This window comes from Topomyia yanbarensis, chromosome 2 (genome assembly GCF_030247195.1).
Source record: "Topomyia yanbarensis strain Yona2022 chromosome 2, ASM3024719v1, whole genome shotgun sequence".
In the NCBI taxonomy this organism is placed as follows: domain Eukaryota; kingdom Metazoa; phylum Arthropoda; class Insecta; order Diptera; family Culicidae; genus Topomyia; species Topomyia yanbarensis.
Window position 1 is genome coordinate 311432613 of NC_080671.1, and position 16306 is coordinate 311448918.

Below are 16306 nucleotides of genomic sequence, written 5' to 3' on the forward strand. Positions count from 1 at the left end.
GAGTGACGCCCATGTCGTCCTCGTCAGACATTGGGACGGCAGGTGTTACCGTTACAAAGAAAATTTATTAAGAAACTCAGGTACAATCAAAGATGAGGAGATAATAAAATAAAAGATAAAAACTTAACTTTTCTGCTGCTCAATGAAGCGCCTGCTGAATGGTGCGAAAAGTCAAGACGCCCAACGCAGTCCAATCAGCCTACGCTGCAAAACCGCTGCTGACTTCTACTGCTTCGCTTACTGGCTCCCGCCAGAAATGTGTAGCGTCACCACCACAAGCAAAATAACGCCTCGCCGCCTATCGATGTCTCCACAGCACAACCAAGCTGCCGCCGAAACACTATCGCTGGCGGAAAGCGAAGACGCCGTCTCCACCCACCGCCCGCCACAAAAACTCACACAACCAGCACTGTGCACTAACGGTCTTGCCGAACCGACGCGTTACAACCACGCAAACGAATTGCGCGGGAGAAAACCAACACGATGCCAACACCACTACCGCTCAAAACTGTCCCGAAAGGGTAACGTACCACGAACCAAACTCACAACTAGCAGACGATAGCAGAAAACACGTCTATCTCTCTCGAAGGTAGCCGAAGCAATGAGCAGGCGATTTGAACTACTTGCGAGTTTAACTTACCTGCTGTTTGTTTTTGTGCTGTTGTTTTTCCCACTCTTCCAATTATAGTTACTCACACCACCTTCTCCTACTCTTCCGCTCAGGAAATGTTGAGATGACAGGGTAAGGCCGAATACATAGGGGGAACGTGCCATTTGGGCCAATATATTCTGATTCATGATTCCTGGTAGCTCTGTCACTAAGTTAGTATCGGATTTTGATACGAGCAATTCGAAACGCCACTCGAATAAATAATTTAAACTAGAGGGGATAGTCATTGGGAACAGGCTTAAAATTTTGAAAACTCATCATTTGTCTTCTGCTGCAAGGGTCTAGCATAAAAAGAGTTACTAAGTTTCGCTCAGCTCTACCAATAAGTCTCACGGCAAAGGAAAACCATGACCACCGATTTAAATAAATTAAATTAGATTATCTTCAAAACAACAGCTCATGTTCAAAAGAAGAAAAAATACTTTCGAAAAATCTTTTCAATGTTGTCACCTATTTTTCGTTAAAATATTCATTCAGTTCGAATGATTGAGTGAATCATAGGTTTACTTTTAAAACAACTTATCTTCAAAAGAACAGCTCATGTTCAAAAGAAGGAAAAATACCTTAACGGCCAATTTCTTCACTGAATGAAAACCGGTTTTCGCTGAAAACCAGTTTTTTGGGTTGCTGGTGGCTAATGAGTCGAATACCCGTTTTCAACGAAAATCGGTTTTGATCCAAGTGAAGAAATTGACCGTAACAGTTAGTACAGTGATGAATTCGACAGAAATTTTAAAAATCGTTTCAACGTAGTTACTTTTCGTTAAAATATACATTACCCGCACTGCACATTTTCGGCCTTTGGCCTTTTGTGTTCAGGCCTTTTGTTCTCCTCCCGTTAAAATATCTGACGAATTTTTTGTACCGTGTGGCATGTTGTTTCGTCGATAGTATTACACGGTTTCGTAGTTTGTGCGATGTTTAGCATACCTGTCTCAAACGGTTTCTCAGCTACATTAGAAACGACTAGGCCGACACATGTGAGCAAACAAACAACTCGCTTCTAACTATGTTAGAAACGAGCAATATGTACCAGATATACTTCTGTGCTACATAATGCTCTATGGGATTCCCTATCTACATGGGACTGACTTGCGATTACAGGCAGTACATATAATGTTCATAATCGCAAGTCGGTCCCATGTTCTGTGGATTTCCCCATCTACATGGGACTGACTTGGCCAAATGGAATTGTTACGCGTATTTCGGTAGCACGGCTAGCAGGAGCAGCCACAAAAATACCCTGAATTGCGGTCGTGGTGGCAAAGTTTTACCTAACAAGAATCAAAAAATGCATATAAAAAGGAAGATTTGTCTGCAAGGGGTTTTAAAATGATTTATAATTTCAATATAATTATTTTATTCAATTGACAATAGATTCTAATGTTGCCTGATAAACTCTTGAAAAACGCCTCTTTCATATTTATCAATTTAGTCATTAGAGCTATTTTAGGATCACGAGTATATTAATGTGCATCAGATAAAAATATTTTCCATGTGCCCACCTATCGAAATCTATCAACACGATGTATTATAAATAGAATATATCTCATGTTATTTTGTGTTATATCGGTAGTTTGTTTGAGCAAACACTAAACTAATCACAAGCTGACACGAACTTGAAAATTTGTTCAATGTCTCATTTGAATATACATATGATCTTATAAATAATTTCTATTTTCAAGTATTTAGCTTTGCTGCACTATCAACTATTGTGGATTTCATGTTGCCGAGAACAGTGAGAATAAATATCGAAAAAATCAGTTACAAAGTAACGTTTTGTTGCAAACCATGCATGTTCAATATTCTGTCTGATAAGTTATGTCTGTGCAATTTATTGCTGCTTTCGAAGGATTTCTGTTATTAGAACATACCCTAAAAAGAAAACGCTCGGATTACATATAATAATGGAAATCATTAATTCAAACTTTATAAAAAACAGCTTTTGATTACTTTCAACCAATCGAACATAGAACCCAAGCACTGTGCATAAAAAAAATAACAATAAAAATAATTAACCGATTTTTTCGATTACCATAAAATGATGTCCAAGCTAAAATAAGTAATTTCTCGTCCATCGCATCTAGAAATAATAAAGGAAATTTGCAAAGATTTTCGTTGAACACGTGGCTATCATATCCAGTATATTTTTCGGCGAGTTTTAACGTAGTACGTATCTCTGCATGAAATGTGACTTGAGTTTAAAGGAGCTACTCGTTGTAAAGCATAGATGTAATAAATAGCGCAACAAAAAATCACGATGACACATTAACAGTTAATTCTAAACTTGATCCTTATGAGAAATCCATTCTGTGTAGAATAACAAAACTAAATATGAGAATATTGGCATGCGACTGATTAACGCCTATTGCACCTACTCTGCGGAAGATTGTGTGATTAAACACTAATCGTACTATTAGATAATAATAAATACATGTAATGAAAATATCATGACGACGGATACGGTCGAGTAATACTGAACGTTGGTCATATCAGTCAATGACTATACTCCTCTCCCACGATCAGCATCCAATTAGATCTGCATCTGTTTCGTTCAAAGATTTTTATGACAACTAGGCAAGTTTTGTGTCAACCGAGTCTACATTAAAACGATATTTGATTATATCATATTGCTAATATGCTAAGGCTTTAGTCTATCATATATGGACGAAAAGAATCATTACACTTCGAGTCCGTCGTCAGATCTTTTACCCGATTTGACCAACAATTTTTCGGCATCGAGCTTAGGTGTTTCGGTACGCGTGTGCCACACCAGCACATCGGTGCACTTGTTGGCCAAAGGTTGCATCTCGTGGACAATAGTGAGATGTCGCAGCAATTCACTTTCCTGATAGCCACGTTCGACTTCGTAGCTAAATTGTGCTTGAGGATTATCCAGGATCAGATCCGAACTAATTGCAAATCCTGCCATATCGAACGGAAACGGTCGTTCCGGTCGCCATGCGCTATTGAATCCCAAGACGATTCCATCTCGGTTCAGCACCGGTTTTTCGACCATCAGCCCTCCGACCAGTCCAACTGGCCAAACGCCAACCTGAAATGTAATCATTGCATAACTTTACTACGAAGCGCAATTCTTCTGGTGCTTACTTTGTTTCGTTCAATTTTGGACATTTCAGAGAACAAATCGGTACTGTACGTGTTATCGTCATCCATAAAGTAGATAATTGAATGTATTTCCCGCCCACCATTTTCAGCGAGATGTGCTCTTATCCATTCCAAAGCTTTATTGCGCTGTTCAACACCTCGAGGCTTTAACCAATTTGGATCTTTTCCCTGAAGTTTCATATTGGTTGGTGTTTTAGCAAACAACTGAACGCTTCTTTCTTGGATACCGCTTCTGCTTAGTAGATTCGAGACAAGTTCAGATCTATGATCGGCATCCTCAACCAGCACCCAAAACACGTTCGGTACCAGTCGGATCACATGAGATAATCTGAAAGAAAAAAATCCAATTCGTTTAATATCGCATCAATTGTCATTCATCGTCGTATACTGCCCCTAATATATGCATGTATTATTACCTTCAAGGCCATTCTTTGCTATTATGTTTTGGTAAACTTGAGAAACGTCCAAGGGACAAAACTCATCTGACTCATAATCACACACACATACATGTATATACCTACCTGGTTAGTTCTGCCTTTTGCACCGTTCTGGCATACGTTGGCGTTATGGCGTAAATCGTTGGTCCCTTCAGATTGGGTACGAAAGCATCCCGTTTGTCCGCCGACTCGGAATCTTTCTGGTCATCTGCAGCGCAATCTCGGTTAGAGCTTAAACTATAGATTAGCAGGAAGCCTAATATCACTAGCACTGTGTAAAAGTGCTTGGTTTTAATACGAATATCTTGATTCATTGCGCCGAAGAATTTTGGATTACTTATACATAAAATTTGTAGTTATATCACTAAAAACTATTAGAGCTGCAACAAATTATCTACGTGGACGGTCGAATACTTTCAAGTGAAGATATTTCTCACATTATTCTGGCAGTACTCAATAGATTATCTTCAGCTTAGTACGTCTGATTTCGGTGGCTCGGTTGGCTTAAACTGCACACGATAGCAAATTTTATGTTTACATTTCGTTAATTGAAAATCACCGCTTGTTTTCTACATTCTCAATGGTTGAATGAATGAGCAGGGCTATCAGTTTCTTTTCAGGGTGTATCCGAAAGATCTTCAAAATGTCACTTGTAGAACACCTCACCCAACACCCTTATTTTTTGGTTTAATTTGCACAGCCACCCACACTACTTTTACAGTAAACGGCAAGTTACGGCGGATAGCCTAGAACAACGATTCAATAGCCTACCGATCGCCAGCATCTAGTTTAACCTGCCTGTCCGCCATTTTGTTTACTGGGCAATAGTTCTCCCCAAAGAAAATTAAAAGCTACCTCACTGTATATAGACAAAACTAAATAATATTATTTCAAAGTTCGAATCCTGAATGCCCGGCAAATTATTAGCATTATTAGTACAGATAAAGAATAATTGCTACAATCGTTATAGTAATGTTTAGTTAGTTAAAAAAAATCTGTGGCGCTGCGAGAAAAATCTAATATAATGGCAACTATGTTCAGTACACGCCGACTGTCACGTACTAGTAGGTACAAATGCCATTACAAGCAAAGACACAAACCATTTTATACCACATTTGATTTGGTGGGCACAACCTCATTCAACACGTGCCGACGATGAGTGACAGTGTGGCGTCTTTCGCGATTTCTGTGGAACACGATATTTCACTTGACGTTATGTCCCAAAAACGCAGGATCTCACATGCTTGAATATCTAACACATTTTTCCCAGGAAGATTTGAAGAGTTCAACCTCTTATTCGCCGTTCTAGAATTCCTGAATGCCCACATACACATCCTCAAAATTGTTCATTGATTCACAATTGAACCTATTACTTTTGCGGCATTGGAATGGAGAGATAACTGCACCAACGAGCCGAAAATGTTTGTTTTTTTATTGTTATCAGTCTTTTAAGTGCTGTCGCACGCGACAGTTGATATCAGTGTTTTGGATAGGTGCTATTTTACCTTGAAGAATATCTAAGAAATGAAGTTTACCGTAATCACAGGTACGTTGAAGACGTATTTAATTTGTCAATCGAATATCTTCGAGCAAGTCTCACAGTTCACATGTATCCACTTTGATTTCGAATAACATGTTATTAATCTCCCATTCGGTCGTTCATATTTTCTGTAGATATAGTTGATTGCAAAAACTAAGCTATGGTGTTGTTGGTGTTTACGGTACTCCATTCATGCACGCAGATAGGGAGACAACTGTGTTTACATTTACTTTCATGCGTAGTTTATCTTTTGGTTTTTTACTAATAAGTCGTTAAAATCAAATTGCGGTACGAATACTTTATCGAGTTTTCGAACATGTTAGAAAAATATAAAAATAAGCATATCCGCCAGAAGAACCTCTACTCATCTGTTCAATTATCGGTTGCGTGACATAGAATTGTCGTTTGTATTATCGCCGGCTTATTAGTACCTAAGATGCAAATCATTCACTGAGCTCTAGGGTTGCCACCTCTGGTAAGGCTTTCACCTGAAGATTCATGATGACATGAAATTCATATATTGTTTGCTACTAACGAATGATCGGCACCTGGTAAATCACAAGGAAGCTATGCGGATGTCCAAAACCTTTGCTTTGGTCAGAAAATTACGGTGGGATATGTTTTCTATGGCATGCATCCAAATTCCCGATTTACGCTAATAATCACATAGATGCACTGATTATCCACTGTGTCTAGTGTAATTATGGCGTAATTTACGTCAAAAATCCATTGCACACTATTTTTTCACCGTAAGAGCTCAAATATAACTTTCGAGAAATCCGTTTGTTTATCTCAATGATTTCTCTGACGTCACCGAAAACTCAATTCGCGGAATAGCAAGCCTCCTTTCTGTGGGCCGTGCATGTGTATACGATCAAATCAGACAGAAATTTGAACCAAATTAATTACTTGACCTCTAAGAGCATACTCAGGAGTGTTTCAGTGCTAGATTCATAATTTTGACGTCCTATTATATAAAACTGAAAATTTTAAAACTACAACTTGCTGTCCCCAGCCGCAGTTGTAGTGGATGTTTTATTCAGTTTAAAATTCATGTATCGCCATTCCTTCAGCGTTACTGCATTCAAATTTATTTTTCTCCAGTCTATCGGGTCTAAGTGTCTGCGCTGAAAACTTTGCATGGTTTTAAAAGACAGTTCTAAACGTGTTTTCAAATCAGCAACAAATAGAACGAAGTCGCATAACAGTTTTAAATTTTGAAACAAATCTGTTCAAAATTATAAAACAAAACACTCTGCTGGGGATGTGAATGTTTCAGTTCCTGTTCTACTTTGAAACTCCTATACAAAATAAAACGCTCCTGAACATGCCCTAATGCTTTAGAGCTTTTTTATTACCAAATGAGTCGAAAAAAGATAAGTAAAAAGTACTTCATTCCTTTTTAAGTGGTTAGAGTAGCAATATACTAACCATAATCGCAAGTCAGTCCCATTTTCTATGGGATTCCTTATCTACACGAAAACCGTGACCAAGTTCCTGAAATTATGAATAATAAACCTCGTATTCATGAAACTATTTGTTTTCTAGTTAGCCCCGAATATATATAGGTACATGGCGTTACATTGTAATGTTTGGTTGGGTTACTGTTGTTGTTCATTGGACATGTTTAGTTTTTGTTGTGATTCTTGTTCATGATTTGGGAGTACAAAGTCAACAGTCAAACGTTGTTCATGATTTCAAGAGCTTATTCGCGAATCTTGTGAATTCTCAAGACTTTAGCGGGATTGAAGTTCAAGATTTCAAGATCTTAGTCGCGATGTTCGTAATTTCTATTCACGTTATCGTGATATTTTAGTCATGAGTAGAGTGATTCATGTTCATGATTTCAGGATCTTTGTCACGATTTTAAATATATTTGTCATGAGTTGTGTGATTTGTGTTCATGCTTTCAGGATCTTAGTCACGATTTTTGCAACTTTTGTTCATGTTATCGTAATATTTTAGTCATGAATAGAGCATTTCATGTTCATGATTTCAAGATCTTAGTCACGATTTTAGATATTTTTGTCACGAGTTATGTGATTTGTGTTCGTGATTTCAGAATCTTAGTCACGATTTTCGAAATTTCTGTTCATATTATCATGATATTTTATTTTGGAGCTTACTTTTGAAGAGTAATGTAACTAATGTTCATGATATCGGCAGTCCTTTCGTGATCAATTATTTTTTGGTTACTAACGGTTTTTTTACTCGGAATGTGACAATATGAACTGGATCATTAAAATAAGACTCATTCGCGATATCTGGTTTTGTGGCGTGACGCACACTATTTGGGGTTCTCAGTTTAGTTTTCGTTTTCTGACCGGACATCGCAATGAACCTTATCAAATAAATAACGATGTTCGAGGTTCTAATAGTTTTTTAATATCTACTGCTCGTACCTATTACTGGTCACTAGCAGCTGGGTATTTCATGAAAAAGTGCATGGAACAAAAATGATTCTACGAATAATCCTTCAAATTTTGTGAAAAAGTTCACGTAAAAATTTCATTACCACGTTGCATGAAATTGTAAATTATTAGGGATATCTTCTAAATATCAAAAGTAAGCAAATATATACTAGAGAGATCGTTAATAATGCACTAGGAATCATGAATCATTTCACGAATACATGAATAATACTTCATGATTTCGTGAACTTTTTCACGGAAACGAATGACAAGTTGTAACTATTGTACTAGGTATTATGAGCCAGTTCACGAATACATGAATAATATTTCATGATTTCGTGAACTATTTCACGAGCACGGATATTGGATCATAAGTAATATATTACGAATCATGAACCAGTTTACGAATGTATATTTTATGATTTCGTGAACCATTTCACGAGCACGGATATTGGATCGTGACTAATATGTTAGAAACCATGAACCAGTTCACGAATACATGAATAATATTTTAAGATTTCATGACCTATTTCACGAAAACCAATGGTAAGTTGTGACTATTATACTAGGTATCTTGAAGCGGTTCACGAATACATGAATAATATTACATGATTTCGTGAACCATTTCATGAGCACGGATATTGGATCGTAACCAATATTTTAGGCATCATGAACCAGTTCACGAATGCATGAATATTTTATGATTTTGTCAACCATTTCACGAGCATGAAATGAAACTCCGAATTTCGTGAAAAAATAGCCATAATATTTTTATTTTGTGAACTAATGTTCCTATATCTATGAAAAAATCATGAGTCAACCTTTGATTTTATGAATAATGTTCATAAAGTTGTGAACTAGTTCGTGGCGGAAACCGTGATCGAAGTTCACAAAGCAAAAACAAATATTTCTACTAATGAATGCGTTATGCGGGCGTTACTGAAGGGAAATTGAACAAAATTATAAAAACCATGATTTTTGTTCATGGTCCTGTTTTCGTAACGTAAAAACGTGATTGTTCCAGAATTTATAGCACTTTATTCGCGATTTTGGAAACATTTTTTTTCCGTAAAACGCAAAGAAACCAAAAGCCCCATTCACTCTCGCTGTGGAGGATAAGTCAAACGAGCATTGCTCTTCGTGAATACTAACAGTAAAAGGACAGTAAAGCAAGCAGGAAAGAGTGGCATCGTCTGAGAAGCACTCTGCGATGTATTCCAGAATTTTTTGTGGAGCTCCATGCTCGCTGGAGAGAATCCAAAAAGGAGCAAAGCTTTCCTCTCAGACACAAAGTTAAGAATCGCCACAGGAGCAACAAACGCAAACACCGAAAAAACTTGTTTGAAACAAATAAAGCCAATATTAATAGTTAAAATTATCCATCGTCTCACTATATCGGAGAAATTTGTGTATAATCTGGAGGTCCGGAGATCGTTCCCAGAAACCTGAGTCTCCGGGTCATACCTGGAGGGGTGGCAACCCTACTTAGCTCACTGAATGCCAACTCATTTAGACAATCTGGCTAGAAGTGGAACAGAGTTTCCAAAGGTCCGATGAAATTCTTTACTAAAATGTGATTATGTTGCAAGTATATTACCAGAGAACAGACATCCACGTTCGAATAAAAATGTGTAAGATATTTGTGTAAACACTCGAAAGAATATCCGTTAAAGTACTAGCGCCGCCATACCAGAATATCCCAAGTAGAGGTATGTATGAGCTGGCCATTTTGATATCTTTATGTCGCTGTTAAACATAGTAGCGCATCTGTTCATTATATCCCGATAATTTTTGAGCAGCCGGTACCCTGGGCTTGAGGATGAGCCCTGGTTTGGGGCACTTAAACTTGGAGTGTCCCATGCCAGGACTGCTGAAGATACCAAAATACCAGATGATCTTTAGCATCCCTTCATGATCATCCACGCATACCTACACCTGCAATCTATCAAACATGATAACACTCGGTGATAAAGTTAACCGTACAGCACTTATTAAATTACAAATAGGGGAAGATGGGGTAAAACGCACCCCCGGGGCAAAATGCACCTCTTGCTTATATCGAAACTGCTGAAAATTTCTAGAAAAGAGTAACGCCAGTCGGAAGTCCGTCATAGCAAACATACGTCTAACAAATCATTTAAGGTGACCACTGGAGCTAATACATTCTGACGTTTGTGGTCGAATGGATCGGAGCACTTACGATGGGCATGAATATTTCGTGACATTTGTAGAGATTATACTCATTTTGGCATAACGTACCCGATAAGGTGCAAGCGTGACATTCTTCGAAAATTCCAAAAGCATGAAGCTTTCATTACTTCTCATTTCCCTGCGATTCCAAGGTTACTCACATATAATGGTGAAGAATATTTTGGCCAAGAGCTTAGGAATTTTTGTAACGCAAAAGGTATCCAATGTTACCTATCCATACGCGCCTCAACATATGGGGTGAGTGAATGAATGAAAAGAGCATTGTTGGAAAAGGTGAGAACCATGATACATGAAGAAAATGTTCCTATGTATTTATGAAGTGCAGCATTGTATACATCGGCCTATCTCACTAATTGAAGTGCAATGAATGCCTTCAAAGCCACAAAGACCCCCTTCAAAATGCGGTTTGGTGAAAAGCCTAATATGAGTTACCTTAGAGTGTATACACATATAAATTAACACCAGTTAAAATTAGGAGCCAAAAGTAAGTTACTGGCGATGGCAGAATATGCGCCAATAGGTTATCGCTTATGGGACGAAGGAGACAAAATAATTGTATCCAGAGACGTAATTTTTGACAAAAAAATTTTCCCTTTCGTTCATACCAGCAAGAAATATATGGCGAATCAAGGAAAGATGCGTGTTTCGCAGATATTCCAACTCCAGATACATCCGATTCAACCGATCTTAGTGAAATCCCAGAGAATGCTGATGATATACACTTAATTTTTTCTGCCAAATCTCAGCTCTTTTGCCGAAATCTCAACATTTGAGATCTCAGCAAATAATTTTTATTGCTGAGATCTCAGTGAAAGTGACATTTGATAGCTGAGACTCGGAAAATATTTCACAGAAAATCAGCAAACGAATCTCACTTCACTGCGATATCAGATTCGAAATTTGCTGACTACACGGCTGTTGGGAAATTGCCGAGCTGAATTGAGTGTGCAGTGACACTGAAGTGTTTGTTGCAGCGGAGGATACTGGAGCCGAGATTTATTCTGAAAATGGTGGGGTTGCATCAAATTCTCAACGCCATAGTTAGAGGATAACTCAACACCCAAACTGGCTCCGAGATTGCGAAACATTATTCGGGGGAAGTTCCGCTGCAGATCGATGACTTGAAGAAACACAACAATTGGATTCATTGGAAGCGTGTCATTGAAGAAGAAACTCCTGTTGAAGATTTACTAAAGGGAAGAAAGTTAGTTCAATGTAGACCCTCATAATTTAAATAGAAGATGACATACCTCGGTAGAAAACTCGTCTAGTAGCGAAGGGTTGTTCGTTACGTCCAGAAAAGAACTGCTCCAAAAGCGAAAATGGCGACTATAAGAGCACTTGTCCATTACTGTGTAGGATAAATTATCAATCCACCAACTGGACGTCAAAACAGCGTTTCTCACCGGTTTCCTAGAGGAAGAGATTTATATGAGACTTCCTCTCGGTTTTGACAATACTCATAAAATATGAACTCTAAATATAAGTCTTAGAGGCGAATGACAATAAAGTTAAAACCTCTATAATCGGAATAAAAATATTTGGAAAGGACATGCGTGATATAGTTTGGATTCGAATCGAATTTTTCAAATACTTCAAGATGAAGGATTTAGCTGAAGTGAGGAATTTTCTTGGCCTAGATATCCAATTGACACAATATAATTGGTTGGCTATTCCCAAAAGTCACATATAGAGAAAATTCTAACCCTATTTAAATTTCTAGGACGATGGTAGTCCCATCCTCTACAGAAGCCAAACTAATATCACTTTGCCTAGCTGCTAAAGAGAGTGTGTGGCTGTCCAATTTACTACGTGAGATTGGAGTGCAATCAACTCCATTCACCATAATTGAGAACAACATACCTTACATCAAAATAAGCAGGCATAAAAAGTAGGTAGTAACGCACCACTATCACACACGACATTAATGGTAGACGTGTCAATGACTAGCGAAATATGTCCGCTGTAGTTAATAGGGTAACCGTAGGATAAAGTGACCAGACGTCCCGGATTAAACGGAACGGTTCCGCTTTTTCCAACATAATCATTTTTATTCCAAAATACTCATATTGAAGATATATTTGGCACAAAACAACCATAAAAGATTGTAAGTCGTCTTATCACTAAACAAAGTGAGGAACGTGCAAATGGAGCCAACTTATTTTGATTATCATGGGCTTGTATGACTCAGCTCACGAATGCGAAAATTATCTCATTCTTACAAAATGTGTTCAAATCAGTGATGCAAATTTTCATTTTCAAATGCCAACTTTCAGTTCAATCCACCGCAACCATAATTCATTGCTTATACTTAACATAAATAAAGTTTGTTTTTTTGTGTTTTTGTGAATTTTCCAAATTCCAATGTACAGCTTTACTCAAGAATAAATGTTTTCAACATAATACCGTGAATATCATACGTACTAAACATTTTGTCTTTTATTTACTCACTTCAAAGTAAGTGACACATGCTCGAACGGAACAGCAACGGACACAAGTGGACCCCATCTTATAGATCTGATCAAGGATAAACTAAGCGAAGCAGATGTTAACTATTTGGTGATTCCGGATGAAACCGAAACCATAAAGGTACATCGACTAGAACTGCTCAACAGCATGTCCATTATTAATCTAAACCCCTTTCAGCAATCGCTTATTTATTCCGCTGACGTACTGAAAGTTGGTGCGATTTTCACCACTGGTGGAACTGGCTTCGCTCCCCGAGATGTAACCCCAGAGGCTACCAGAGCGGTATTGACAAAAGAAGCGCCGCAATTGTCGCTGGCCATGACATTGAAGAGTCTCGAGAAAACCAAATTCGCGGTACTCTCTCGGGCAGTGTCTGGTGTTCGCAATCGTACGCTGATTGTGAATTTCCCTGGAAGTAAAAAAGCAGTCGAGGAGTGCTTTTTATCAATAGTCGATGTAGTTCCTCATATGCTACAACTCTTGGCCGATGATGTACCCAAGGTGAAAGAGACTCACAAAAAGGTCCAGTCCGAAAATTCAGAGGCACACGTTCACGTTTGTCCACATGCAACTGGTAAAGGAGGCGAAGACAGGAATTCGCCCTACCCAATGATCGCAGTCGATGAAGCTTTGCGAACTATTCTGTCTACAATTCCTTCCCAATCGATCGCCAAAAGACAAATTAGTCGAGTGAACATTCCTCCATTTCGAGCGTCGGCTAAGGATGGTTATGCCTTGAAATCAATTGGAGGAAAGGGAGTTAAACGGGTTGTTGAATATGTAGCAGCTGGAGACGGCATAATTCGAGATAACATTAACATTGATGAATGCTTTAAAATCAACACCGGGGCTCCTGTACCAGACCAAGCAGACGCGGTAATTCAAATTGAAGATACACGACTAGTATCATCGGACAACGACGTTGAGCGAATCATCGTAGTTCTTTCGGAACCAAATCCCAATCTCGACATTCGCCCCATCGGCAGTGATCTGCGGATGGCAGAGGATGTTTTCGAGTACAGCTTTCCGTTAGATGCAGCCCAAAAATCATTGCTGGCGTCTATCGGAGAGCGTTCGACGGTGGAAAAGCTTAAAGTAGCCGTAATTTCAACCGGCGATGAACTTGTTCATCCTTACGAAGAAGTAGGTCAAGGAATCTCACTGGAAGGAAAAATATACGACTCCAACACTACGATGCTGGTGCAGCTATTGAAACAGTTTGGATTCAATGACGAGCAGTGTACAATAGAACAATATGTCGTCAAAGACGAGTAGGTATCTTCACATTTAAATAGTGTTTGATAATTATAGTTCTTTTTTTTACAGCTATGACTCACTACGTTTGGTAATAGAAACAATGACAGGATCAATGCATGCTATTTTATGCACTGGTGGATTATCAATGGGCGACAAGGATTTCGTCAAACCGGTGTTGAAGGACTTGGAATACGATTTGAAACTGGGACGAGTTGACATGAAGCCAGGCAAACCCTTCACCTTTGCGAGCAAAGATAGTACGAAGTTCTTCGGATTGCCTGGAAATCCCGTATCAGCCTTTGTCACGTTCCATATCTTCGCACTTCCAGCATTGAGACAGTATCTTAGCTCCATCAATTACACACCATGCGGCATGGCAAAGGCCCAACTGCCCCGAATAATGGTTGAGGTTAGCATGAGACAGGGAACTATTGAGTGATGAAAATTAAAAAAACATATTTTTCAGCTCCTTACCGAAAACTATGAACTGGACCAACGGCCAGAGTATGCTCGGGCTAGTATTTCTTCTCGAAATGGTAAACTTTATGCAGCAATCACCGGTAGACAAATCAGCAGCCGATTGAAAAGCATAGTCGATGCCGATGCCTTACTTCATCTTCCACCACGCTCTCCCACGAAGGCAACAGTGAAGAGAGGAGAACTACTTACAGCTTCAATTCTAAAAGCTAATTTCATTTCTTCCTATGAATAAGCTCAGTCTGCAATTGAATTACAGAATGATTCAATAAAATTCGCATTGCAGAGGTAACTTTTTTTTTCTATTTGCCAAAATGTGCCTTAGGCTGCCCAGAAAAATAATGCATTTTTGAAAACTCAATCGGCCCACCCCGGAGTCGATTCCTAGTCCCACCAGGAGTATTTGCTCCAAATTTGAAGCAAACCGGACAAGTCTAGCCACAGTAATTGTAGAATGATTCAATAAAATTCGCGTTGCGGAGGTAACTTTTTTTCTATCTGCCAAAATGTACCTTACAGCTTTGTCGAAGACTGCTAGTTAATCCGGCTTTGTTGAAAGAAGTTATTAAACTTTTATCGAAGTGATGTCTGAGCAGAGTTAAAAATATTCAAATTCATTGAATGAAGATTGATCATATTCAGCCGCATTCATTTTCAATATTCAATGACGCAGTTGAAAACGTCGAACGAACAAACCGCCCATTCATCCATGCAGGTTTTCATTCGGCTCCGATTATTACACGAAGCGACCGTGCAGCAACGACTCAAACGCATCAAAGTAGACCCTGGCACAATGTAAGCGATGATGTTTGTTGTTTCATATGCTTTATCGGCATTTGAAAACATTTTCCTAGATAATTAGTGTAATGAATATATTGTACGATAATCAACTGAATGAATAAGACGGATAGTTGAATGAATATTTTTTCTATTCACCGCGAGTCGCAACAGGCTCATTTTCAGCCGTCAAAAAAGAGCTTCGATTATTTTTAACTCTGTGTCTGAGTCAGTTTTGCATAGGGCCTAGCAGTGCATGGTTGTGTATTAGTACTCAACTTCCACGAACTATACATTTTTGTGAAATAATGGTTAGATTTAGTTGAATAGTATTGTTGACGACCATAGTATTAAGCATTTGAAGTATATAAAATTGGAATTGTAATTAGATTAGCCCATTTCATCGTGTGAACCGTAACTCACACTCGCTATAAATTATTACGATCGAACCGAACGATACGAGACCACTCACGAGACAAGATTAGGAATGTTTCTCTTTTCTGATCGATCAGTCACCGATCGTGGTTTTGTGCGACAGTTAGGGTCGGCAAGATCGAATCAGCCTCGATTAGTTATCGCAACAATATACACACGTTTTCGATACCAGCAATAAACACGTTTTTTGTTCCCGCCAAGTGCAACGTGAATTTTATACTTGGGTGAAAAGAATTGCCTGTTCAGCCGTAGTTGTCCGCATGAGTAGTGGGTAGTATTTCGGAGCGGATATCATCGTTCCTGTTGCTGCTGATTGCTGTCGTTTACCAGGTTTGGCGAAACAAGTATGTTCAGAAGAATTGTAGTATATGATACGAGTTATCTTTTGGTTAGAAAATTTTAGTTCCACCTGTGACCGCATAGAGGGCGCAAACACTAACTTTTGATAGAAGAGAGATAGAATATTGTGATGTTCGGAAGAATTACTGAAAAA

At 38.6% G+C, this 16306-nt stretch overlaps 2 protein-coding genes across 2 annotated transcripts; one reads left to right on the forward strand and one right to left on the reverse strand.

Annotated features, from left to right (window-relative positions):
- Positions 1–2013: 2013 nt before the first annotated feature.
- On the reverse strand, positions 2014–5023 carry LOC131683569 (galactosylgalactosylxylosylprotein 3-beta-glucuronosyltransferase I). Its single transcript, XM_058965647.1, has 3 exons — positions 4321–5023; positions 3782–4127; positions 2014–3725 (listed from the first exon to the last, which is right to left on the reverse strand). The coding sequence occupies exons 1-3, from the start codon at positions 4548–4550 to the stop codon at positions 3351–3353; spliced, it is 951 nt and encodes a 316-aa protein (XP_058821630.1). The 5' UTR covers positions 4551–5023; the 3' UTR covers positions 2014–3350.
- A 601-nt stretch (positions 5024–5624) lies between these two features.
- LOC131683564 (molybdenum cofactor synthesis protein cinnamon) lies at positions 5625–15165 on the forward strand. Its single transcript, XM_058965641.1, has 5 exons — positions 5625–5782; positions 12857–12987; positions 13045–14138; positions 14194–14533; positions 14591–15165. The coding sequence occupies exons 1-5, from the start codon at positions 5761–5763 to the stop codon at positions 14834–14836; spliced, it is 1833 nt and encodes a 610-aa protein (XP_058821624.1). The 5' UTR covers positions 5625–5760; the 3' UTR covers positions 14837–15165.
- The last annotated feature ends 1141 nt before the right edge of the window (positions 15166–16306 follow it).

Excerpts from the sequence above, each read along its gene's own strand:
- LOC131683564 (XM_058965641.1), top strand. The coding sequence starts at position 5,761 with ATGAAGTTTACCGTAATCACAG. Across the intron at positions 5,783-12,856 it reads GAAGTTTACCGTAATCACAG|TAAGTGACACATGCTCGAAC; the intron begins GTACGTTGAAGA and ends CTCACTTCAAAG. Across the intron at positions 14,534-14,590 it reads TGCCCCGAATAATGGTTGAG|CTCCTTACCGAAAACTATGA; the intron begins GTTAGCATGAGA and ends CATATTTTTCAG.
- LOC131683569 (XM_058965647.1), bottom strand. The coding sequence starts at position 4,550 with ATGAATCAAGATATTCGTATTAAAACCAAGCACTTTTACACAGTGCTA. Across the intron at positions 4,128-4,320 it reads CAAAAGGCAGAACTAACCAG|ATTATCTCATGTGATCCGAC; the intron begins GTAGGTATATAC and ends TTTTTCTTTCAG. Across the intron at positions 3,726-3,781 it reads CCAAAATTGAACGAAACAAA|GTTGGCGTTTGGCCAGTTGG; the intron begins GTAAGCACCAGA and ends ATTACATTTCAG.